This window comes from Cherax quadricarinatus, chromosome 3 (assembly GCF_038502225.1).
Source record: "Cherax quadricarinatus isolate ZL_2023a chromosome 3, ASM3850222v1, whole genome shotgun sequence".
NCBI lineage: Eukaryota > Metazoa > Arthropoda > Malacostraca > Decapoda > Parastacidae > Cherax > Cherax quadricarinatus.
The window spans coordinates 78,244,128-78,267,633 of NC_091294.1; the positions used below are offsets into that span (position 1 = coordinate 78,244,128).

The 23,506-nt window shown below is 45.1% G+C and overlaps 1 protein-coding gene across 1 annotated transcript in view; it reads left to right on the top strand.

Moving 5' to 3' along the window:
* Window positions 1-23,506, top strand: part of LOC128706617 (sodium-independent sulfate anion transporter) — an 83,261-nt gene that overhangs the window by 27,603 nt on the left and 32,152 nt on the right. Inside the window, exon 4 of the mRNA XM_070092878.1 lies at window positions 8,815-9,038. Within this exon, the coding sequence (XP_069948979.1) occupies window positions 8,815-9,038 (224 nt within the window). The remainder of the gene's footprint in view (window positions 1-8,814; window positions 9,039-23,506) is intronic.

Below are 23,506 nucleotides of genomic sequence, written 5' to 3' on the forward strand. Positions count from 1 at the left end.
AATGTTGAGTCTAGTGAGAATGTTGAGTCTTAGTGGAGAAATGCTGAGTCTAGTGGAGAAATGCTGAGTCTAGTGGAGAATGCTAGAGTCTAGTGAAGAATGCTGAGTCTAGTGGGAGAATGTTGAGTCTAGTGGAGAAATGCTGAGTCTAGTGAGAAATGTTGAGTCTAGGTGGAGAAATGTTGAGTCTAGTGGAGAAATGTTGAGTCTAGTGGAGAATGTTGAGTCTAGTGAAGAAATGCTGAGTCTAGTGAAGAATGCTGAGTCTAGTGAAGAATGCTGAGCCGGCGTGGAGAATGTTGGAGTTTAAAGTGGGAGAAATGTTGAGTCTAGTGGAGAATGTTGAGTTCAGTGGAGAAATGCTGAGTCTAGTGGAATGTTGGAGTCTGTGGAGAATGCTGAGTCTAGTGAGAATGCTGAGCTCAGTGGAGAAATGCTGAGTCTAGGAGAATGCTGAGTCTAGTGGGAGAATGTTGAGTCTAGTGAAGAGAATGTTGAGTCCGGTGGAGAATGTTGAGTCCGGTGGAGAATGTTGAGTCCGGTGGAGAATGTTGAGTCCGGTGGAGAATGTTGAGTCCGGTGGAGAATGTTGAGTCCGGTGGAGAATGTTGAGTCCGGTGGAGAATGTTGAGTCTAGGAGAAATGCTGAGTCTAGTGGAAGAATGTTGAGTCTAGTGGAGAAATGTTGAGTCAAGTGGAGAATGTTGAGTCTAGTGGAAGAATGTTGAGTTCAGTGAGAATGTTGAGTCTAGTGAGAAATGCTGAGTCTAGTGGAGAATGTTGAGTCTAGTGGAGAATGTTGAGTCTTAGTGAGAATGTTGAGTCTAGTGGAGAAATGTGTTGAGTCTAGTGGAGAATGCTGGTTCAGGAGAATGTTGAGTCTAGTGAAGTATCGTTGAGTCTAGGAGAATGTTGAGTCTAGTGGGAGAATTGGAGTCAAGTGGAGAATGTTGATGGGCGGAGAATGTTGAGTTTAGTGGAGAATGTTGAGTCTAGTGAGAATGTTGAGTCTAGTGGGGAAGAACGTTGAGTCTAGTGGAGAATGTTGAGTCTAGTGGAGAATGCTGGAGTCTAGTGAAGAATGCTGAGTCTAGTGTGAAGAATGTTGGAGTCTAGTGGAATGCTGAGTCTAGTGGAGAATGTTGAGTCTAGTGAAGAATGCTGAGTCTAGTGGAGAATGTTGAGTCTAGTGAAGAATGCTGGAGTCTAGTGAAGAATGTTGAGTCTAGTGGGAGAATGTTGAGTCTAGTGAGAATGTTGAGTCTTAGTGCAAGCAAAGTGAGTCTAGTGAGAAATGTTGAGTCTAGTGGAGAATGTTGGCCCAGTGGGGAATGTTGAGTCTAGTGGAGAATGTTGAGCTCCAGTGAAGAATGCTGAGTCTAGTGAGAATGCTGAGTCCAAAGTGGTAAATAATGCCGAGCCCAGTGAAGAAATGCTGAGTCTAGTGGAGAATGTTATTCAGTGGAGAATGCTGAGTCCAGTGGAGAATGTTGAGTCTAGTGGAGAATGTTGAGCCTAGTGAAGACATCGTTGAAAGCCCAGTGAAGAATGTTGAGTTTGGGTGACAGGTCGCTGAGCTGGGTGGAGAATGCCGAGCCCAGTGAAGAATGCCGAAAGTCTGGTGAAAGAATGTTGAGTTTCAGTGGAGAATGCTGAGTTCAGTGGAGAATGCGCCTGAGAATGCCAGGCCTGCGAGTAACGCGCCGTTCAGTGAGAATGCCGAGCCCGCGAAGAATGCCGAGTTCAGTGAAGAATGCCGAGTCTAGCGGAGTAACGCCGGAGCTCAGCAGTTGAATGTTGAGTCTGGTGAAAAGAGTCGTTGAGTTCAGCGAATAAATGCCGAGCCCAGTGGAGAATGTTGAGTCTAGTGGAGAATGTTGAGTCTAGTGGAGAATGTTGAGTCTAGTGGAGAATGTTGAGTCTAGTGAAGAATGTTGCATGTGACAATGTTCCGAGTAGGGTGATAGAGTCTAGGACCTTGGGTAGCTTTAAAGAGAGATTGGACAAGTAGACCTTCTGCAGTGTTCCTCCATTCTTATGTGAGATAGAGATGAAGAGGTTTCTTGGCAAGTGGTTCACCTATGTTATAGCAGTTGTTGTTTTGGTTGAACTTGTTGGATATACAGATAAGTGATGATTCCTGAATTATTCGCTATTGTTGTCTTCTCTGGCGATAAGTCTTGTTTCTCTACTTGATTAAATGGTTGTGTTAATTACGGTGTTGAACACAGACATTCCTTGCATCGTCACACCTGCCTGCATACTGTTGAACACAGACATTCCTTGCATCGTCACACCTGCCTGCATACTGTTGAACACAGACATTCCTTGCATCGTCACACCTGCCTGCATACTGTTGAACACAGACATTCCTTGCATCGTCACACCTGCCTGCGTACTTGTGTTCTGAAATACATATTTGGAGGTCTCTAGATGTTTCCTCTACGTATAATTTGTTGCAATCATTACAAGGTATTACAACCCAGGAGTCCCAAAGGCCTGTTATCCTGGGTGTAAAGGGAGCAAAATAAACACAGCAGAAAAACTTTTGACTTATATTATCCTTCACCAATTTAGAACAGAAGTATATACACTATGTACACTATGTACAACAATAGGTATTAGTGCACTCCACGGTAAGCAAGGCAGAATAGAAGCCACTAGAGAGCAGACCGTGCTTCAACCAGCTCTAGAATGGGAATGACAAGGGCAGACAGGAGAGTGGTACCCACATAACCTCTGCGATTGCCAAAACCATCTTCTCATTGGCTGGAACCTGGGTACTGATTGAACGACGGGTCCCCATCGTCAACCCTTAGTCCCCTGGTTCGCTGGTTGAGGAAGATAGCCTGTAAATGAGGGTGTGTACATGTGCTGAATAAAGGTTACGTACTCTTTGCATGCCACACAAGGGATTATGTATACCCTTGCAGAGGACTGAAGCTTGTCCTGTCTATTACTAGTAATGTCCTTAATGGTGGTGGATGTGGAATGAGGTATTGGAAAAGATGTTGGAAACGTGTTTGGCAATGGAGTTGGTGGGGAGAACTATGTATCTTCTCGGCAGTGTCTTCTCTGGGTGTGTTGAAGATGTTTAATGCACGTCGTCTGAAGTCTCTAATGAAGTGACGAGGATAGTGGAGTTTAGAAAATACTTGTTTAATTAGAGAGCATTCTTCTTCAAGGAACTCACTGATGCAGAGTCTGAGTGCAAGCAGGAAAAGCCTATAATTACACCACGTTTAGTTTTGGTGTCGTGGTGAGAGTAGAAGTGGAGATGATCGTGTTGGTTGGTGGGTTTTCGATAGACTTTAAAACGAAGTTCATGGTCAGCTTTGCAGAGAACATCAAGGAAAGGAAGAGTGTTGACGACTTCTTCTTCAAGTGTGAACTGGACTGAGGACTCGACCTGGTTGAGCTTGTGTTGGAGAGCTTGAACGTTGAAGCGTCTGGGAATTATGATGAGAATGTCGTCAACAGTACGGAGCCAGGTGACAGACGAGAGAATAATAGTGGAGAAACGCTTGGCTTCCAGATGTTCCATGTATAGGTTCGCAATAGACACAATTTTCTTCGTGACTGCATCCAAGAAATGGTCTTACCATGATATACTCTTCCTCAAATTGCCAACATCAAACCTCCCTTCTCCACACCCCTCAAGGGAGGTTCCATGACGCTGGTGAGGGGCTCTTGATCTAGGGAATTGGATCTGTGCTCCAGTTCCCTGAATTGAACCTGAATACCTTCCATCCCCCCCACATGCGCTGTATAACCCTACGGGTTTAGCGCTTCCCTGTGATTATAATAATAATACTTTCTCCACAACAGCTCGAACATACCTTGAAGAGTGTGCAGATGACTTAACAATGCTACAAATTAAGTTTTTCTCCAATCCAGGACACTAGACACGGCACTCCGGGGCAACATGGACAGACGCACCGCAGAAATTATTCACAGCAGAGTTACCACAGCGAATGTTCAACAGAAAATCAGACTTATTAGGAAACTCCAAACTCTCTGTGATAATAGTCAGTGGAAAAGTTTAGGAAGACCTGAAATTATTCAAAATCTTTCATCTCGTCCACTGTCAACCACAGAAACTGAAGCCCTCAGCTTAGGCCTTAAATCTGCAACAGGAATTGCGAAACCAAAATAAGACCTCAATTTCACTGCTAAAAACTACAGACACAGTGACTCCGATTTCCAAAAAGGTCGTCTTCAAGGCATCATCTCAGCAGCCATCTCAACACAGCTCTCCAGTCATGGAAATAAATGGTATAAAATACCGACACAATGGAAATATAAACACTTAAGCAGTATAATGTGATCCTTTGTTAACAACGTTTCGCCCACACAGTGGGCTTTATCAAGTCACAAACAGATCTACCTGTGTGAAACACCCTATAGTATATAGTCACGTATGCTTCCCCCAGGTAGATCTGTTTGTGGCTTGATAAAGCCCACTGCGTGGGCGAAACGTCAATAAAGGATCACATTACACTGCTTAAGTGTTTATATTAATATAACCCCAGTCATACCTCGACGTTACATCATTGCACTTGAAGCTTGAGCAGAAGATACGACCATCAGGGTCACCACCGCTGATAAAGCAGGTAGTGTCATAATATTGAACACTGACGATTACGGGAACAAAATGCTCAATCTACTTTATGACCCAAATACCTACTAACCTCTCACAACTAACCAAGTGGACAACCTTACTAAAATATTTCTTCACAGATCTCGCCACATTCTGAGGGACTCAGAACAAGGGAACAAACTTCTGCACAATATACCCAGCAACCCCAGACCTGCCACAATATACGGCCTCCCAAAAACTCACAAGCCTGGTATCCCATTGACGCCCATATCTTCGGGAATTTACCTGGAGAGAGTTCCGGGGTTCAACGCCCCCGCGACCCGGTCTGTGACTAGGCCTCCTGGTGGATCAGTCTGATCAACCAGGCTGTTACTGCTGGCTGCACGCAATCCAACGTACGAGTCGCAGCCTGGCTGGTCAGGTACCGACTTTAGGTGCTTGTCCAGTGCCTGCTTGAAGACAGCCAGGAGTCTATTGGTAATCCCCCTATGTATGCTGGGAGGCAGTTGAACAGTCTTGGGCCCCTGACACTTATTGTATTGTCTCTTAACGTGCTAGTGACACCCCTGCTTTTCATTATGGGGATGTTGCCTGGAGCCTTGCAGTGTCTGCAATGGAAGACACTGTCATGCAGATTCGGGTGTCATCTGCAAAGGAAGACACGGTGCTGTAGCTGACATCCTTGTCTATGTCAGACATGAGGATGAGGAACAAGATAGGAGCGAGTACTGTGCCTTGTGGAACAGAGTTTTTCACTGTAGCTGCCTCGGACTTTACTCTGTTGACTACTACTCTATGTTCTGTTTGTGAGGAAATTATAGATCCATCTACCAACTTTTCCTGTTATTCCTTTAGCACGCATTTTGTGCGCTATTACGCCATGGTCACACTTGTCGAAGGCTTTTGCAAAGTCTCTGTATATTACATCTGCATTCTTTTTGTCTTCTAGTGCATCTAGGACCTTGTCGTAGTGATCCAGTAGTTGGGACAGACAGGAGTGGCCTGTTCTAAACCCATGTTGCCCTGGGTTGTGTAATTGATGGGTATCTAGATGGGTGGCGATCTTGCTTCTTAGGACCCTTTCAAAGATGTTTATGATATGGGAAGTTAGTGCTATCTGTCTGTAGATCTTTGCTATTGCTTTACTGCCACCTTTGTGGAGTGGGGCTATGTCTGTTGTTTTTAGTAACTGTGGGACGACCCCCGTGTCCATGCTCCCTCTCCATAGGATGGTAAAAGCTCGTGATAAGGGCTTCTTGCAGTTCTTGATGAACACGGAGTTCCATGAGTCTGGCCCTAGGGCAGAGTGCATGGGCATGTCATTCATCGCCTGTTCGAAGTCATTTGGCGTCAGGATAACATCAGATAGGCTTGTGTTAACCAAATTCTGTGGCAGTGCTCCTCACCAACTCCCAGGGATTCTCGCTAAACAGATCTCTAAACTCTTGGGCACAATCAGTCCAGCACATCTCAAACACTCAGATGATCTTCTCAGCTGTATTCGCAACATCAACATCAGGAACAAGAAACTCTCTAGCCTGGACGTAACTTCCATATTCACCAAAGTACCTACTACACAAGCCATCGATCTCTTGTGCAGGAAAATTGACGATTCACTTGATCTTCCTATTCCAGCCAGCGATTTCATCGACCTTTTTGAACTATGAGTTGGATTTACGTGTTTCTCTTTCGAAAATCACCTCTTTCAGCAGACTTTCTGACTACCCATGGGTTCGCCACTTAGTGCCGTCCTGGCGAACCTATACATGGAACATCTGGAAGCCGAGCGTTTCTCCACTATTATTCTCTCGTCTGTCACCTGGCTCCGTATTGTTGACGACATTCTCATTATAACTCCCAGACGCTTCAACGTTCAAGCTCTCCAACACAAGGTCAACCAGGTCGAGCCCTCAGTCCAGTTCACACTTGAAGAAGAAGTCGTCAACACTCTTCCTTTCCTTGATGTTCTCTGCAAAGCTGACCATGAACTTCGTTTTAAAGTCTATCGAAAACCCACCAACCAACACGATCATCTCCACTTCTACTCTCACCACGACACCAAAACTAAACGTGGTGTAATTATAGGCTTTTCCTGCTTGCACTCAGACTCTGCATCAGTGAGTTCCTTGAAGAAGAATGCTCTCTAATTAAACAAGTATTTTCTAAACTCCACTATCCTCGTCACTTCATTAGAGACTTCAGACGACGTGCATTAAACATCTTCAACACACCCAGAGAAGACACTGCCGAGAAGATACATAGTTCTCCCCACCCACTCCATTGCCAAACACGTTTCCAACATCTTTTTCAATACCTCATTCCACATCCACCACCATTAAGGACATTACTAGTAATAGACAGGACAAGCTTCAGTCCTCTGCAAGGGTATACATAATCCCTTGTAATGATTGCAACTAATTATACGTAAGGGAAACATCCAGTGACCTCCAAACATGTATTAAAGAACACCAGTATGCAGGCAGGTGTGACGATGCAAGGAATGTCTGTGTTCAACAGTACGCAGGCAGGTGTGACGATGCAAGGAATGTCTGTGTTCAATAGTATGCAGGCAGGTGTGACGATGCAAGGAATGTCTGTGTTCAACAGTATGCAGGCAGGTGTGACGATGCAAGGAATGTCTGTGTTCAACAGTATGCAGGCAGGTGTGACGATGCAAGGAATGTCTGTGTTCAACAGTATGCAGGCAGGTGTGACGATGCAAGGAATGTCTGTGTTCAACAGTACGCAGGCAGGTGTGACGATGCAAGGAATGTCTGTGTTCAACAGTATGCAGGCAGGTGTGACGATGCAAGGAATGTCTGTGTTCAACAGTATGCAGGAAGGTGTGACGATGCAAGGAATGTCTGTGTTCAACACCGTAATTAACACAACCATTTAATCAAGTAGAGAAACAAGACTTATCGCCAGAGAAGACAACAATAGCGAATAATTCAGGAATCATCACTTATCTGTATATCCAACAAGTTCAACCAAAACAACAACTGCTATAACATAGGTGAACCACTTGCCAAGAAACCTCTTCATCTCTATCTCACATAAGAATGGAGGAACACTGCAGAAGGTCTACTTGTCCAATCTCTCTTTAAAGCTACCCAAGGTCCTAGACTCTATCACCCTACTCGGAACATTGTCACATGCAACATTCTCCACTAGACTCAACATTCTCCACTAGACTCAACATTCTCCACTAGACTCAACATTCTTCACTAGACTCAACATTCTTCACTAGACTCAACATTCTTCACTAGACTCAACATTCTCCACTAGACTCAACATTCTCCACTAGACTCAACATTCTCCACTAGACTCAACATTCTCCACTAGACTCAACATTCTTCACTAGACTCAACATTCTCCACTAGACTCAACATTCTCCACTAGACTCAACATTCTCCACTAGACTCAACATTCTCCACTAGACGCAACATTCTTCACTAGACTCAACATTCTCCACTAGACTCAACATTCTCCACTAGACTCAACATTCTCCACTAGACTCAACATTCTCCACTAGACTCAACATTCTTCACTAGACTCAACATTCTCCACTAGACTCAACATTCTTCACTAGACTCACTCTACCCAACAGTGTTATTTTGTAGCTGAGAGGTAGTAATAGATAATAGAGATAGAGATAGTGTAGTACTCTTGACTGTTATCATTGTCTGGTTAACAATGGTATGTCTGGGTAGGTTGGTCTCCCAGTCTTGTTGCAGTGACGTGTTTGACGGGATCAGTCTCGCAGAAGTGAGATCTAAAGGGGATGAGTCTCTCAAAACTCTAAAGAAGATCAGTCCCTCAGAAGTCTGAAGTCCCTCCAGAAGTCTGAAGGGGATCAGTACCTCAGAAGTCTGAAGGGGATCAGACCCTTAGAAGTCTGAAGGGGATCAATACCTCAGAAGTCTGAAGGGGATCAGACCCTCAGAAGTCTGAAGGGGATCAATACCTCAGAAGTCTGAAGGGGATCAGACCCTCAGAAGTCTGAAGGGGATCAATACCTCAGAAGTCTGAAGGGGATCAGACCCTCAGAAGTCTGAAGGTGATTAGTACCTCAGAAGTCTGAAGGGGATCAGTCCCTCAGAAGTCTGAAGGGGATCAGTCCCTCAGAAGTCTGAAGGGGATCAGTCCCTCAGAAGTCTAACATGATCAGCCCCTCAATAAAAACAGACTAAAAACAGTATCTCACCCCACAGTTGCAACAGTAGCAACAGCAGCTACAACAGAAGCAGCAACAGCAGCATCAGAAGCAACAGCAGCAGCAACAGCAGCATCAGAAGCAACAGTAGCAGCAACAGAAGCAACAACAGCAGCAACAGAAACAACAACAGTAGCAACAGAAGCAACAGAAGCCAGGGCGCAACAGAAGCTAGGAACAATGTCACAAACTTTCTTCAATAAATCCGTTGACTTTTTGAAGGTAAAAATGTATTTATTGGAACCTGGTGCTCTATATTGGAACCTGGTGCTCTATATTGGAACCTGGTGCTCTATATTGGAACCTGGTGCTCTATATTGGAACCTGGTGCTCTATATTGGAACCTGGTGCTCTATATTGGAACCTGGTGCTCTATATTGGAACCTGGCGCTCTATATTGGAACCTGGCGCTCTATATTGGAACCTGGCGCTCTATATTGGAACCTGGTGCTCTATATTGGAACCTGGTGCTCTATATTGGAACCTGGTGCTCTATATTGGAACCTGGTGCTCTATATTGGAACCTGGTGCTCTATATTGGAACCTGGTGCTCTATATTGGAACCTGGTGCTCTATATTGGAACCTGGTGCTCTATATTGGAACCTGGTGCTCTATATTGGAACCTTGCGCTCTATATTGGAACCTGGCGCTCTATATTGGAACCTGGTGCTCTATATTGGAACCTGGTGCTCTATATTGGAACCTGGTGCTCTATATTGGAACCTGGTGCTCTATATTGGAACCTGGTGCTCTATATTGGAACCTGGTGCTCTATATTGGAACCTGGTGCTCTATATTGGAACCTGGTGCTCTATATTGGAACCTGGCGCTCTATATTGGAACCTGGCGCTCTATATTGGAACCTGGCGCTCTATATTGGAACCTGGTGCTCTATATTGGAACCTGGTGCTCTATATTGGAACCTGGTGCTCTATATTGGAACCTGGTGCTCTATATTGGAACCTGGTGCTCTATATTGGAACCTGGTGCTCTATATTGGAACCTGGTGCTCTATATTGGAACCTGGTGCTCTATATTGGAACCTGGTGCTCTATATTGGAACCTGGCGCTCTATATTGGAACCTGGCGCTCTATATTGGAACCTGGTGCTCTATATTGGAACCTGGTGCTCTATATTGGAACCTGGTGCTCTATATTGGAACCTGGTGCTCTATATTGGAACCTGGTGCTCTATATTGGAACCTGGCGCTCTATATTGGAACCTGGTGCTCTATATTGGAACCTGGTGCTCTATATTGGAACCTGGTGCTCTATATTGGAACCTGGTGCTCTATATTGGAACCTGGTGCTCTATATTGGAACCTGGTGCTCTATATTGGAACCTGGTGCTCTATATTGGAACCTGGCGCTCTATATTGGAACCTGGCGCTCTATATTGGAACCTGGCGCTCTATATTGGAACCTGGTGCTCTATATTGGAACCTGGTGCTCTATATTGGAACCTGGTGCTCTATATTGGAACCTGGTGCTCTATATTGGAACCTGGTGCTCTATATTGGAACCTGGTGCTCTATATTGGAACCTGCTCTATATTGGAACCTGGTGCTCTATATTGGAACCTAGTGCTCTATATTGGAACCTGGTGCTCTATATTGGATCCCTGGTGCTCTATATTGGAACCTGGTGCTCTATATTGGAACCTGGTGCTCTATATTGGAACCTGGTGCTCTATATTGGAACCTGGTGCTCTATATTGGAACCTGGTGCTCTATATTGGAACCTGGTGCTCTATATTGGAACCTGGTGCTCTATATTGGAACCTGGTGCTCTATATTGGAACCTGGTGCTCTATATTGGAACCTGGCGCTCTATATTGGAACCTGGCGCTCTATATTGGAACCTGGTGCTCTATATTGGAACCTGGTGCTCTATATTGGAACCTGGTGCTCTATATTGGAACCTGGTGCTCTATATTGGAACCTGGTGCTCTATATTGGAACCTGGTGCTCTATATTGAAACCTGGCGCTCTATATTGGAACCTGGCGCTCTATATTGGAACCTGGTGCTCTATATTATAACCTGGTGCTCTATATTGGAACCTGGTGCTCTATATTGGAACCTGGTGCTCTATATTGGAACCTGGTGCTCTATATTGGAACCTGGCGCTCTATATTGGAACCTGGTGCTCTATATTGGAACCTGGTGCTCTATATTGGAACCTGGTGCTCTATATTGGAACCTGGTGCTCTATATTGGAACCTGGTGCTCTATATTGGAACCTGGTGCTCTATATTGGAACCTGGTGCTCTATATTGGAACCTGGTGCTCTATGTTGGAACCTGGTGCTCTATGTTGGAACCTGGTGCTCTATGTTGGAACCTGATGCTCTATGTTGGAACCTGGTGCTCTATATTGGAACCTGGTGCTCTATATTGGAACCTGGTGCTCTATATTGGAACCTGGTGCTCTATATTGGAACCTGGTGCTCTATATTGGAACCTGGTGCTCTATATTGGAACCTGGTGCTCTATATTGGAACCTGGTGCTCTATATTGGAACCTGGTGCTCTATATTGGAACCTGGTGCTCTATATTGGAACCTGGTGCTCTATATTGGAACCTGGTGCTCTATATTAAAACCTGGTGCTCTATATTGGAACCTGGTGCTCTATCTTGGAACCTGGTGCTCTATATTGGAACCTGGTGCTCTATATTGGAACCTGGTGCTCTATATTGGAACCTGGTGCTCTATATTGGAACCTGGTGCTCTATGTTGGAACCTGGTGCTCTATGTTGGAACCTGGTGCTCTATATTGGAACCCGGTGCTCTATATTGGAACCTGGTGCTCTATGTTGGAACCTGGTGCTCTATATTGGAACCTGGTGCTCTATATTGGAACCCTGGTGCTCTATATTGGAACCCTGGTGCTCTATGTTGGAACCCTGGTGCTCTATATTGGAACCTGGTGCTCTATATTGGTACCCTGGTGCTCTATGTTGGAACCTGGTGCTCTATTGGAACCTGGTGCTCTATATTGGAACCCGGTGCTCTATATTGGAACCTGGTGCTCTATGTTGGAACCTGGTGCTCTATATTGGAACCTGGTGCTCTATATTGGAACCTGGTGCTCTATATTGGAACCCTGGTGCTCTATATTGGAACCCAGTGCTCTATATTGGAACCCTGGTGCTCTATATTGGAACCCTGGTGCCCTATATTGGAACCTGGCGCTCTATATTGGAACCCGGTGCTCTATATTGGAACCCTGGTGCTCTATATTGGAACCCTGGTGCTCTATACTGAATTCCCGGTGCTCTATATTGGAACCTAGTGCTCTATATTGGAACCTGGTGCTCTATATTGGAACCTGGCGCTCTATATTGGAACCTGGTGCTCTATATTGGAACCTGGTGCTCTATATTGGAACCTGGTGCTCTATATTGGAACCTAGTGCTCTATATTGGAACCTGGTGCTCTATATTGGAACCTGGTGCTCTATATTGGAACCTGGCGCTCTATATTGGAACCCGGTGCTCTATATTGGAACCCTGGTGCTCTATATTGGAACCCTGGTTCTCTATACTGGATTCCCTGTGCTCTATATTGGAACCTGGTGCTCTATATTGGAACCTGGTGCTCTATATTTTAACCTGGCGCTCTATATTGGAACCTGGTGCTCAATATTGGAACCGTGGTGCTCTATATTGGAACCCTGGTGCTCTATACTGGATCCCCGGTGCTCTATATTGGAACCTGGTGCTCTATTGGAACCTGGTGCTCTATATTGGAACCTGCTCTATATTGGAACCTGGTGCTCTATATTGGAACCTGATGCTCTATATTGGAACCTGGTGCTCTATATTGGAACCTGGTGCTCTATATTGGAACCTGGTGCTCTATATTGGAACCTGCTCTATAGTGGAACCTGGTGCTCTATATTGGAACCTGGTGCTCTATATTGGAACCTTGCGCTCTATATTGGATCCTTGCGCTCTATATTGGAACCTGGTGCTCTATATTGGAACCTGGTGCTCTATATTGGAACCTGGTGCTCTATATTGGAACCTGGCGCTCTATATTGGAACCTGGCGCTCTATATTGTAACCTGGCGCTCTATATTGGAACCTGGTGCTCTATATTGGAACCTGGTGCTCTACATTGGAACCTGGTGCTTTATATTGGAACCTGGTGCTCTATATTGGAACCTGGCGCTCTATATTGGAACCTGGTGCTCTATATTGGAACCCTCGTGCTCTATACTGGATCACTGGTGCTCTGTATTGGAACCTGGCGCTCTATATTGGAACCTGGTGCTCTATACTGGAACCTGCTCTTTATTGGAACCTGGCGCTCTATATAGGAACCCTGGTGCTCTATATTGGAACCTGGTTCTCTATATTGGAACCCTGGTGCTCTATATTGGATCCCAGGTGCTCTATATTGGAACCTGGTGCTCTATATTGGAACCTGGTGCTCTATATTGGAACCTGGTTCTCTATATTGGAACCCTGGTGCTCTATATTGGATCCCCGGTGCTCTATATTGGAACCTGGTGCTCTATATTGGAACCTGGTGCTCTATATTGGAACCTGGTGCTCTATATTGGAACCTGGTGCTTTATATTGAAACCTGGTGCTCTATATTGGAACCCTGGTGCTCTATATTGGATCCCCTGTGCTCTATATTGGAACCTGGTGCTCTATATTGGATCCCCGGTGCTCTATATTGGAACCTGGTGCTCTATATTGGAACCTGCTCTATATTGTAGCCCCGGTGCTCTATATTGGAACTTGGTTCTCTATTGGAAACTGGCGCTCTATATTGGAACCTGGTTCTCTATATTGGAACCTGGTGCTCAATATTGGAACCTGTTGCTCTATATTGGAACCTGGTGCTCTATATTGGAACCTGGTGCTCTATATTGGAACCTGCTGCTCTGTATTAGAACCTGCTCTATATTGGAACCTGGTGCTCTATATTGGAACCTGGTGCTCTATATTGTAACCTGGTGCTCTATATTGGAACCTGGTGCTCTATATTGGAACCTGGGGCTCCATATTGGAGCATTGATGCTCTATATTGGAACCTGGTGCTCTATATTGAAACCTGGTGCTCTGTATTGGAGCACTGATGCTATATATTGGAACCCTGCTCTATATTGGAACCTGGTACTCTATATTGGAACCTGGTGCTCTATATTGGAACATGGTGCTCTATATTGCAACCCGATGCTCTATATTGGAACCTGGTGCTCTATATTGGAACCTGGTGCTCTATATTGCAACCTGGTGCTCTATATTGCAACCTGGTGCTCTATATTGGAACCTGCTGTATATTGAAGCACTGATGCTCTATTTTGGAACCCTGGTGCTCTATATTGGATCCTGGTGCTCTATATTGGAGCCTGCTCTATATTGGAGCACTGATGCTCTATATTGGAACCTGGTGCTCTATATTGGAACCTGGTGCTCTATATTGGAACCTGGTGCTCTATATTGGAGCACTGATGCTCTACATTGGAACATGGTGCTCTATATTGGAACCTGGTGCACTATATTGGAACCTGGCGCTCTATATTGGAACCCTGGTGCTCTATATTGGAACCTGGTGCTCTATATTGGAGCACTGATGCTCAATATTGGAACCTGGTGCTCTATATTGGAACCTGGTGCTCTATATTGGAACCTGGTGCTCTATATTGGAACCTGGTGCTCTATATTGGAACCTGGTGCTCTGTATTGGAACCTGGTGCTCAATATTGGAACCTGGTGCTCTATATTGGAACCTGGTGCTCTATATTGGAACCTGGTGCTCTATATTGGAACCTGGTGCTCTATATTGAAACCTGGTGCTCTATTTTGGAGCACTGATGCTCTATATTGGAACCCTGGTGCTCTATATTGGAACCTGGTGCTCTATATTGGAACCTGGTGCTCTATTGGAACCTGGTGCTCTATATTGGAACCTGGTGCTCTATATTGGAACCTGGTGCTCTATATTGGAACCTGCTCTATATTGGAACCTGGTGCTCTATATTGGAACCTGCTCTATATTTGAGCACTGATGCTCTATATTGGAACCTGGTGCTCTATATTGGAACCTGGTGCTCTATACTGGAACCTGGTGCTCTATATTGGAACCTGGTGCTCTATATTGGAACCTGGTACTCTATATTGGAACCTCTATATTGGAACCCTGGTGCTCCATATTGGAAGCTGGTGCTCTATATTGGAACCTGGTGCGCTATACTGGAGCACTGATGCTCTATATTGGAACTCCGGTGCTCTATATTGGATCCCTGGTGCTCTATATTGGAACTCCGGTGCTCTATATTGGATCCCTGGTGCTCTATATTGGAACCCCGGTGCTTTATATTGAACATAAGAACATAAGAAAGGAGGAACACTGCAGGAGGCCTGTTGGCCCATACTAGGCATGTCCTTTACAATTCATCCCACTAACAAACATTTGACCAACCCAATTTTCAATGCTACCCAAGAAATAAGCTCTGATGTGAAAGTCCCACTCAAATCCAACCCCTCCCACTCATGTACTTATCCAACCTAAATTTGAAACTACCCAAAGTCCTAGCCTCAATAACCCAACTAGGTAGACTGTTCCACTCATCAACTACCCTATTTCCAAACCAATACTTTCCTATGTCCTTTCTAAATCTAAACTTATCTAATTTAAATCCATTACTGCGGGTTCTCTCTTGGAGAGACATCCTCAAGACCCTATTAATATATTAGAACCCCACTGCTCTATATTGGAACCCTAGTGCTTTATATTGGAACCCTGGTGCTCTATATTGGAACCCCAGTGCTCTATATTGGAACCCCAGTGCTGTACATTGGAACCCCAGTGCTCTATATTGGAACCCAAGTGTTCTATATTGGAACCCTGGTGTTCTATATTGGAACATTAGTGCTCTATATTGGAACCCTAGTGCTCTATATTGGAACCATGCTCTATATTGGAACCCCAGTGCTCTATATTGGAACTCTGGTGCTCTATATTGGAACTCTGGTGCTCTATATGGAACCCTGGTGCTACATATTAGAACCCTGGTGCCCTATATTGGAACCTGGTGCTCTATATGGAGCCCTGGTGCTCCATAACCTGGTGCTCTATATTGGAACCTGGTGCTCTATATTGGAACCTGGTGCTCTATATTGGAACCTGGTGCTCTATATTGGAACCTGGTGCTCTATATTGGAACCTGGTGCTCTATATTGGAACCTGGTGCTCTATATTGGAACCTGGTGCTCTATATTGGAACCTGGTGCTCTATATTGGAACCTGGTGCTCTATATTGGAACCTGGTGCTCTATATTGGAATTGGAACCTGGTGCTCTATATTGGAACCTGGTGCTCTATTGGAACCTTGGAACCTGGTGCCTGGTGCTCTATATTGGAACCTGGTGCTCTCTGTTGGAACCTGGTGCTCTATATTGGAACCTGGTGCTCTATATTGGAACCCTGGTGCTCTATGCTGAATTCCCGGTGCTCTATATTGGAACCTGGTGCTCTATATTGGAACCGGTGCTCTATATTGGAACCTGGTGCTCTATATTGGAACCTGGTGCTCTATATTGGAACCTGGTGCTCTATATTGGAACCTGGTGCTCTATATTGGAACCCTGGTGCTCTATATTGGAACCCAGTGCTCTATATTGGAACCCTGGTGCTCTATATTGGAACCCTGGTGCTCTATATTGGAACCTGGCGCTCTATATTGGAACCCGGTGCTCTATATTGGAACCCTGGTGCTCTATATTGGAACCCTGGTGCTCTATACTGAATTCCCGGTGCTCTATATTGGAACCTGGTGCTCTATATTGGAACCTGGTGCTCTATATTGGAACCTGGCGCTCTATATTGGAACCTGGTGCTCTATATTGGAACCTGGTGCTCTATATTGGAACCTGGCGCTCTATATTGGAACCCGGTGCTCTATATTGGAACCCTGGTGCTCTATATTGGAACCCTGGTGCTCTATACTGGATTCCCTGTGCTCTATATTGGAACCTGGTGCTCTATATTGGAACCTGGTGCTCTATATTGGAACCTGGCGCTCTATATTGGAACCTGGTGCTCAATATTGGAACCCTGGTGCTCTATATTGGAACCCTGGTGCTCTATACTGGATCCCCGGTGCTCTATATTGGAACCTGGTGCTCTATTGGAACCTGGTGCTCTATATTGGAACCTGCTCTATATTGGAACCTGGTGCTCTATATTGGAACCTGATGCTCTATAATGGAACCTGGTGCTCTATATTGCAACCTGGTGCTCTATGTTGGAACCTGGTGCTCTATATTGGAACCTGCTCTATAGTGGAACCTGGTGCTCTATATTGGAACCTGGTGCTCTATATTGGAACCTTGCGCTCTATATTGGAACCTTTCGCTCTATATTGGAACCTGGTGCTCTATATTGGAACCTGGTGCTCTATATTGGAACCTGGTGCTCTATATTGGAACCTGGTGCTCTATATTGGAACCTGGCGCTCTATATTGGAACCTGGCGCTCTATATTGGAACCTGGCGCTCTATATTGGAACCTGGTGCTCTATATTGGAACCTGGTGCTCTACATTGGAACCTGGTGCTTTATATTGGAACCTGGTGCTCTATATTGGAACCTGGCGCTCTATATTGGAACCTGTTGCTCTATATTGGAACCCTGGTGCTCTATACTGGATCCCTGGTGCTCTGTATTGGAACCTGGCGCTCTATATTGGAACCTGGTGCTCTATACTGGAACCTGCTCTATATTGGAACCTGGCGCTCTATATAGGAACCCTGGTGCTCTATATTGGAACCTGGTTCTCTGTATTGGAACCCTGGTGCTTTATATTGGATCCCCGGTGCTCTATATTGGAACCTGGTGCTCTATATTGGAACCTGGTGCTCTATATTGGAACCTGGTTCTCTATATTGGAACCCTGGTGCTCTATATTGGATCCCCGGTGCTCTATATTGGAACCTGGTGCTCTATATTGGAACCTGGTGCTCTATATTGGAACCTGGTGCTCTATATTGGAACCTGGTGCTTTATATTGGAACCTGGTGCTCTGTATTGGAACCTGGTGCTCTATATTTGAACCCTGGTGCTCTATATTGGATCCCCGGTGCTCTATATTGGAACCTGGTGCTCTATATTGGATCCCCGGTGCTCTATATTGGAACCTGGTGCTCTATATTGGAACTTGCTCTATATTGGAGCCCCGGTGCTCTATATTGGAACCTGGTGCTCTATATTGGAAACGCGCTCTATATTGGAACCTGGTTCTCTATATTGGAACCTCGTGCTCAATATTGGAACCTGTTGCTCTATATTGGAACCTGGTGCTCTATATTGGAACCTGGTGCTCTATATTGGAACCTGGTGCTCTATATTGGAACCTGCTCTATATTGGAAACTGGTGCTCTATATTGGAACCTGGTGCTCTATATTGTAACCTGGTGCTCTATATTGGAACCTGGTGCTCTATATTGGAACCTGGGGCTCCATATTGGAGCATTGATGCTCTATATTGGAACCTGGTGCTCTATATTGAAACCTGGTGCTCTGTATTGGAGCACTGATGCTATATATTGGAACCCTGCTCTATCTTGGAACCTGGTACTCTATATTGGAACCTGGTGCTCTATATTGGAACCTGGTGCTCTATATTGCAACCCGATGCTCTATATTGGAACCTGGTGCTCTATATTGGAACCTGGTGCTCTATATTGCAACCTGGTGCTCTATATTGCAACCTGGTGCTCTATATTGGAACCTGGTGCTCTATATTGCAACCTGCTGTATATTGAAGCACTGATGCTCTATTTTGGAACCCTGGTGCTCTATATTGGATCCTGGTGCTCTATATTGGAGCCTGCTCTATATTGGAGCACTGATGCTCTATATTGGAACCTGGTGCTCTATATTGGAACCTGGTGCTCTATATTGGAACCTGGTGCTCTATATTGGAGCACTGATGCTCTATATTGGAACATGGTGCTCTATATTGGAACCTGGTGCACTATATTGGAACCTGGTGCTCTATATTGGAACCTGGTGCTCTATATTGGAGCCTGGTGCTCTGTATTGGAACCTGGTACTCTATATTGGAACCTGGTGCTCTATATTGGAACCTGGTGCTCTATATTGGAACCTGGTGCTCTATATTGGAACCTGGTGCTCTATATTGGAACCTGGTGCTCTATATTGGAACCTGGTACTCTATATTGGAACCTGGTGCTCTATATTGGAACCTGGTGCTCTATATTGGAACCTGGTGCTCTATATTGGAACCTGGTGCTCTATATTGGAACCTGGTGCTCTATATTGGAACCTGGTGCTCTATATTGGAACCTGGTGCTCTATATTGGAACCTGGTGCTCTATATTGGAACCTGGTGCTCTATATTGGAACCTGGTGCTCTATATTGGAACCTGGTGCTCTATATTGGAACCTGGTGCTCTATATTGGAACCTGGTGCTCTATATTGGAACCTGGTGCTCTATGTTGGAACCTGGTGCTCTATATTGGAACCTGGTGCTCTATATTGGAACCCTGGTGCTCTATGTTGGAACCTGGTGCTCTATATTGGAACCTGGTGCTCTATATTGGAACCCGGTGCTCTATATTGGAACCTGGTGCTCTATGTTGGAACCTGGTGCTCTATATTGGAACCTGGTGCTCTATATTGGAACCTGGTGCTCTATATTGGAACCCTGGTGCTCTATATTGGAACCCAGTGCTCTATATTGGAACCCTGGTGCTCTATATTGGAACCCTGGTGCTCTAAATTGGAACCTGGCGCTCTATATTGGAACCCGGTGCTCTATATTGGAACCCTGGTGCTCTATATTGGAACCCTGGTGCTCTATACTGAATTCCCGGTGCTCTATATTGGAACCTGGTGCTCTATATTGGAACCTGGTGCTCTATATTGGAACCTGGCGCTCTATATTGGAACCTGGTGCTCTATATTGGAACCTGGTGCTCTATATTGGAACCTGGCGCTCTATATTGGAACCCGGTGCTCTATATTGGAACCCTGGTGCTCTATATTGGAACCCTGGTGCTCTATACTGGATTCCCTGTGCTCTATATTGGAACCTGGTGCTCTATATTGGAACCTGGTGCTCTATATTTTAACCTGGCGCTCTATATTGGAACCTGGTGCTCAATATTGGAACCGTGGTGCTCTATATTGGAACCCTGGTGCTCTATACTGGATCCCCGGTGCTCTATATTGGAACCTGGTGCTCTATTGGAACCTGGTGCTCTATATTGGAACCTGCTCTATATTGGAACCTGGTGCTCTATATTGGAACCTGATGCTCTATAATGGAACCTGGTGCTCTATATTGCAACCTGGTGCTCTATGTTGGAACCTGGTGCTCTATATTGGAACCTGCTCTATAGTGGAACCTGGTGCTCTATATTGGAACCTGGTGCTCTATATTGGAACCTTGCGCTCTATATTGGAACCTTTCGCTCTATATTGGAACCTGGTGCTCTATATTGGAACCTGGTGCTCTATATTGGAACCTGGTGCTCTATATTGGAACCTGGTGCTCTATATTGGAACCTGGCGCTCTATATTGGAACCTGGCGCTCTATATTGGAACCTGGCGCTCTATATTGGAACCTGGTGCTCTATATTGGAACCTGGTGCTCTACATTGGAACCTGGTGCTTTATATTGGAACCTGGTGCTCTATATTGGAACCTGGCGCTCTATATTGGAACCTGTTGCTATATATTGGAACCCTGGTGCTCTATACTGGATCCCTGGTGCTCTGTATTGGAACCTGGCGCTCTATATTGGAACCTGGTGCTCTATACTGGAACCTGCTCTATATTGGAACCTGGCGCTCTATATAGGAACCCTGGTGCTCTATATTGGAACCTGGTTCTCTGTATTGGAACCCTGGTGCTTTATATTGGATCCCCGGTGCTCTATATTGGAACCTGGTGCTCTATATTGGAACCTGGTGCTCTATATTGGAACCTGGTTCTCTATATTGGAACCCTGGTGCTCTATATTGGATCCCCGGTGCTCTATATTGGAACCTGGTGCTCTATATTGGAACCTGGTGCTCTATATTGGAACCTGGTGCTCTATATTGGAACCTGGTGCTTTATATTGGAACCTGGTGCTCTGTATTGGAACCTGGTGCTCTATATTTGAACCCTGGTGCTCTATATTGGATCCCCGGTGCTCTATATTGGAACCTGGTGCTCTATATTGGATCCCCGGTGCTCTATATTGGAACCTGGTGCTCTATATTGGAACTTGCTCTATATTGGAGCCCCGGTGCTCTATATTGGAACCTGGTGCTCTATATTGGAAACGCGCTCTATATTGGAACCTGGTTCTCTATATTGGAACCTCGTGCTCAATATTGGAACCTGTTGCTCTATATTGGAACCTGGTGCTCTATATTGGAACCTGGTGCTCTATATTGGAACCTGGTGCTCTATATTGGAACCTGCTCTATATTGGAAACTGGTGCTCTATATTGGAACCTGGTGCTCTATATTGTAACCTGGTGCTCTATATTGGAACCTGGTGCTCTATATTGGAACCTGGGGCTCCATATTGGAGCATTGATGCTCTATATTGGAACCTGGTGCTCTATATTGAAACCTGGTGCTCTGTATTGGAGCACTGATGCTATATATTGGAACCCTGCTCTATCTTGGAACCTGGTACTCTATATTGGAACCTGGTGCTCTATATTGGAACCTGGTGCTCTATATTGCAACCCGATGCTCTATATTGGAACCTGGTGCTCTATATTGGAACCTGGTGCTCTATATTGCAACCTGGTGCTCTATATTGCAACCTGGTGCTCTATATTGGAACCTGGTGCTCTATATTGCAACCTGCTGTATATTGAAGCACTGATGCTCTATTTTGGAACCCTGGTGCTCTATATTGGATCCTGGTGCTCTATATTGGAGCCTGCTCTATATTGGAGCACTGATGCTCTATATTGGAACCTGGTGCTCTATATTGGAACCTGGTGCTCTATATTGGAACCTGGTGCTCTATATTGGAGCACTGATGCTCTATATTGGAACATGGTGCTCTATATTGGAACCTGGTGCACTATATTGGAACCTGGCGCTCTATATTGGAACCCTGGTGCTCTATATTGGAACCTGGTGCTCTATATTGGAGCACTGATGCTCTATATTTGAACCTGGTGCTCTATATTGGAACCTGGTGCTCTGTATTGGAACCTGGTGCTCAATATTGGAACCTGGTGCTCTATATTGGAACCTGTTGCTCTATATTGGAACCTGCTCTATATTGGAACCTGGTGCTCTATATTGAAACCTGGTGCTCTATTTTGGAGCACTGATGCTCTATATTGGAACCCTGGTGCTCTATATTGGAACCTGGTGCTCTATATTGGAACCTGGTGCTCTATTGGAACCTGGTGCTCTATATTGGAACCTGCTCTATATTGGAACCTGGTGCTCTATATTGGAACCTGCTCTATATTTGAGCACTGATGCTCTATATTGGAACCTGGTGCTCTATATTGGAACCTGGTGCTCTATATTGGAACCTGGTGCTCTATATTGGAACCTGGTGCTCTATATTGGAACCTGGTACTCTATATTGGAACCTCTATATTGGAACCCTGGTGCTCCATATTGGAAGCTGGTGCTCTATATTGGAACCTGGTGCGCTATACTGGAGCACTGATGCTCTATATTGGAACTCCGGTGCTCTATATTGGATCCCTGGTGCTCTATATTGGAACTCCGGTGCTCTATATTGGATCCCTGGTGCTCTATATTGGAACCCCGGTGCTTTATATTGAACATAAGAACATAAGAAAGGAGGAACACTGCAGGAGGCCTGTTGGCCCATACTAGGCAGGTCCTTTACAATTCATCCCACTAACAAACATTTGACCAACCCAATTTTCAATGCCACCCAAGAAATAAGCTCTGATGTGAAAGTCCCACTCAAATCCGACCCCTCCAACTCATGTACTTATCCAACCTAAATTCGAAACTACCCAAAGTCCTAGCCTCAATAACCCAACTAGGTAGACTGTTCCACTCATCAACTACCCTATTTCCAAACCAATACTTTCCTATGTCCTTTCTAAATCTAAACTTATCTAATTTAAATCCATTACTGCGGGTTCTCTCTTGGAGAGACATCCTCAAGACCCTATTAATATATTAGAACCCCACTGCTCTATATTGGAACCCTAGTGCTTTATATTGGAACCCTGGTGCTCTATATTGGAACCCCAGTGCTCTATATTGGAACCCCAGTGCTGTACATTGGAACCCCAGTGCTCTATATTGGAACCCAAGTGTTCTATATTGGAACCCTGGTGTTCTATATTGGAACATTAGTGCTCTATATTGGAACCCTAGTGCTCTATATTGGAACCCTGCTCTATATTGGAACCCCAGTGCTCTATATTGGAACTCTGGTGCTCTATATTGGAACTCTGGTGCTCTATATGGAACCCTGGTGCTACATATTAGAACCCTGGTGCCCTATATTGGAACCTGGTGCTCGATATTGGAGCCCTGGTGCTCCATATTGGCACCTGGTGCTCTATATTGGAACCCCAGTGCTCTGTATTGGAACCCCAGTGCTCTATATTGGAACCCTGCTCTATATTGGAACCCCAGTGTTCTATATTGGAACCGTGGTGTTCTATATTAGAACCTTAGTGCTCTATATT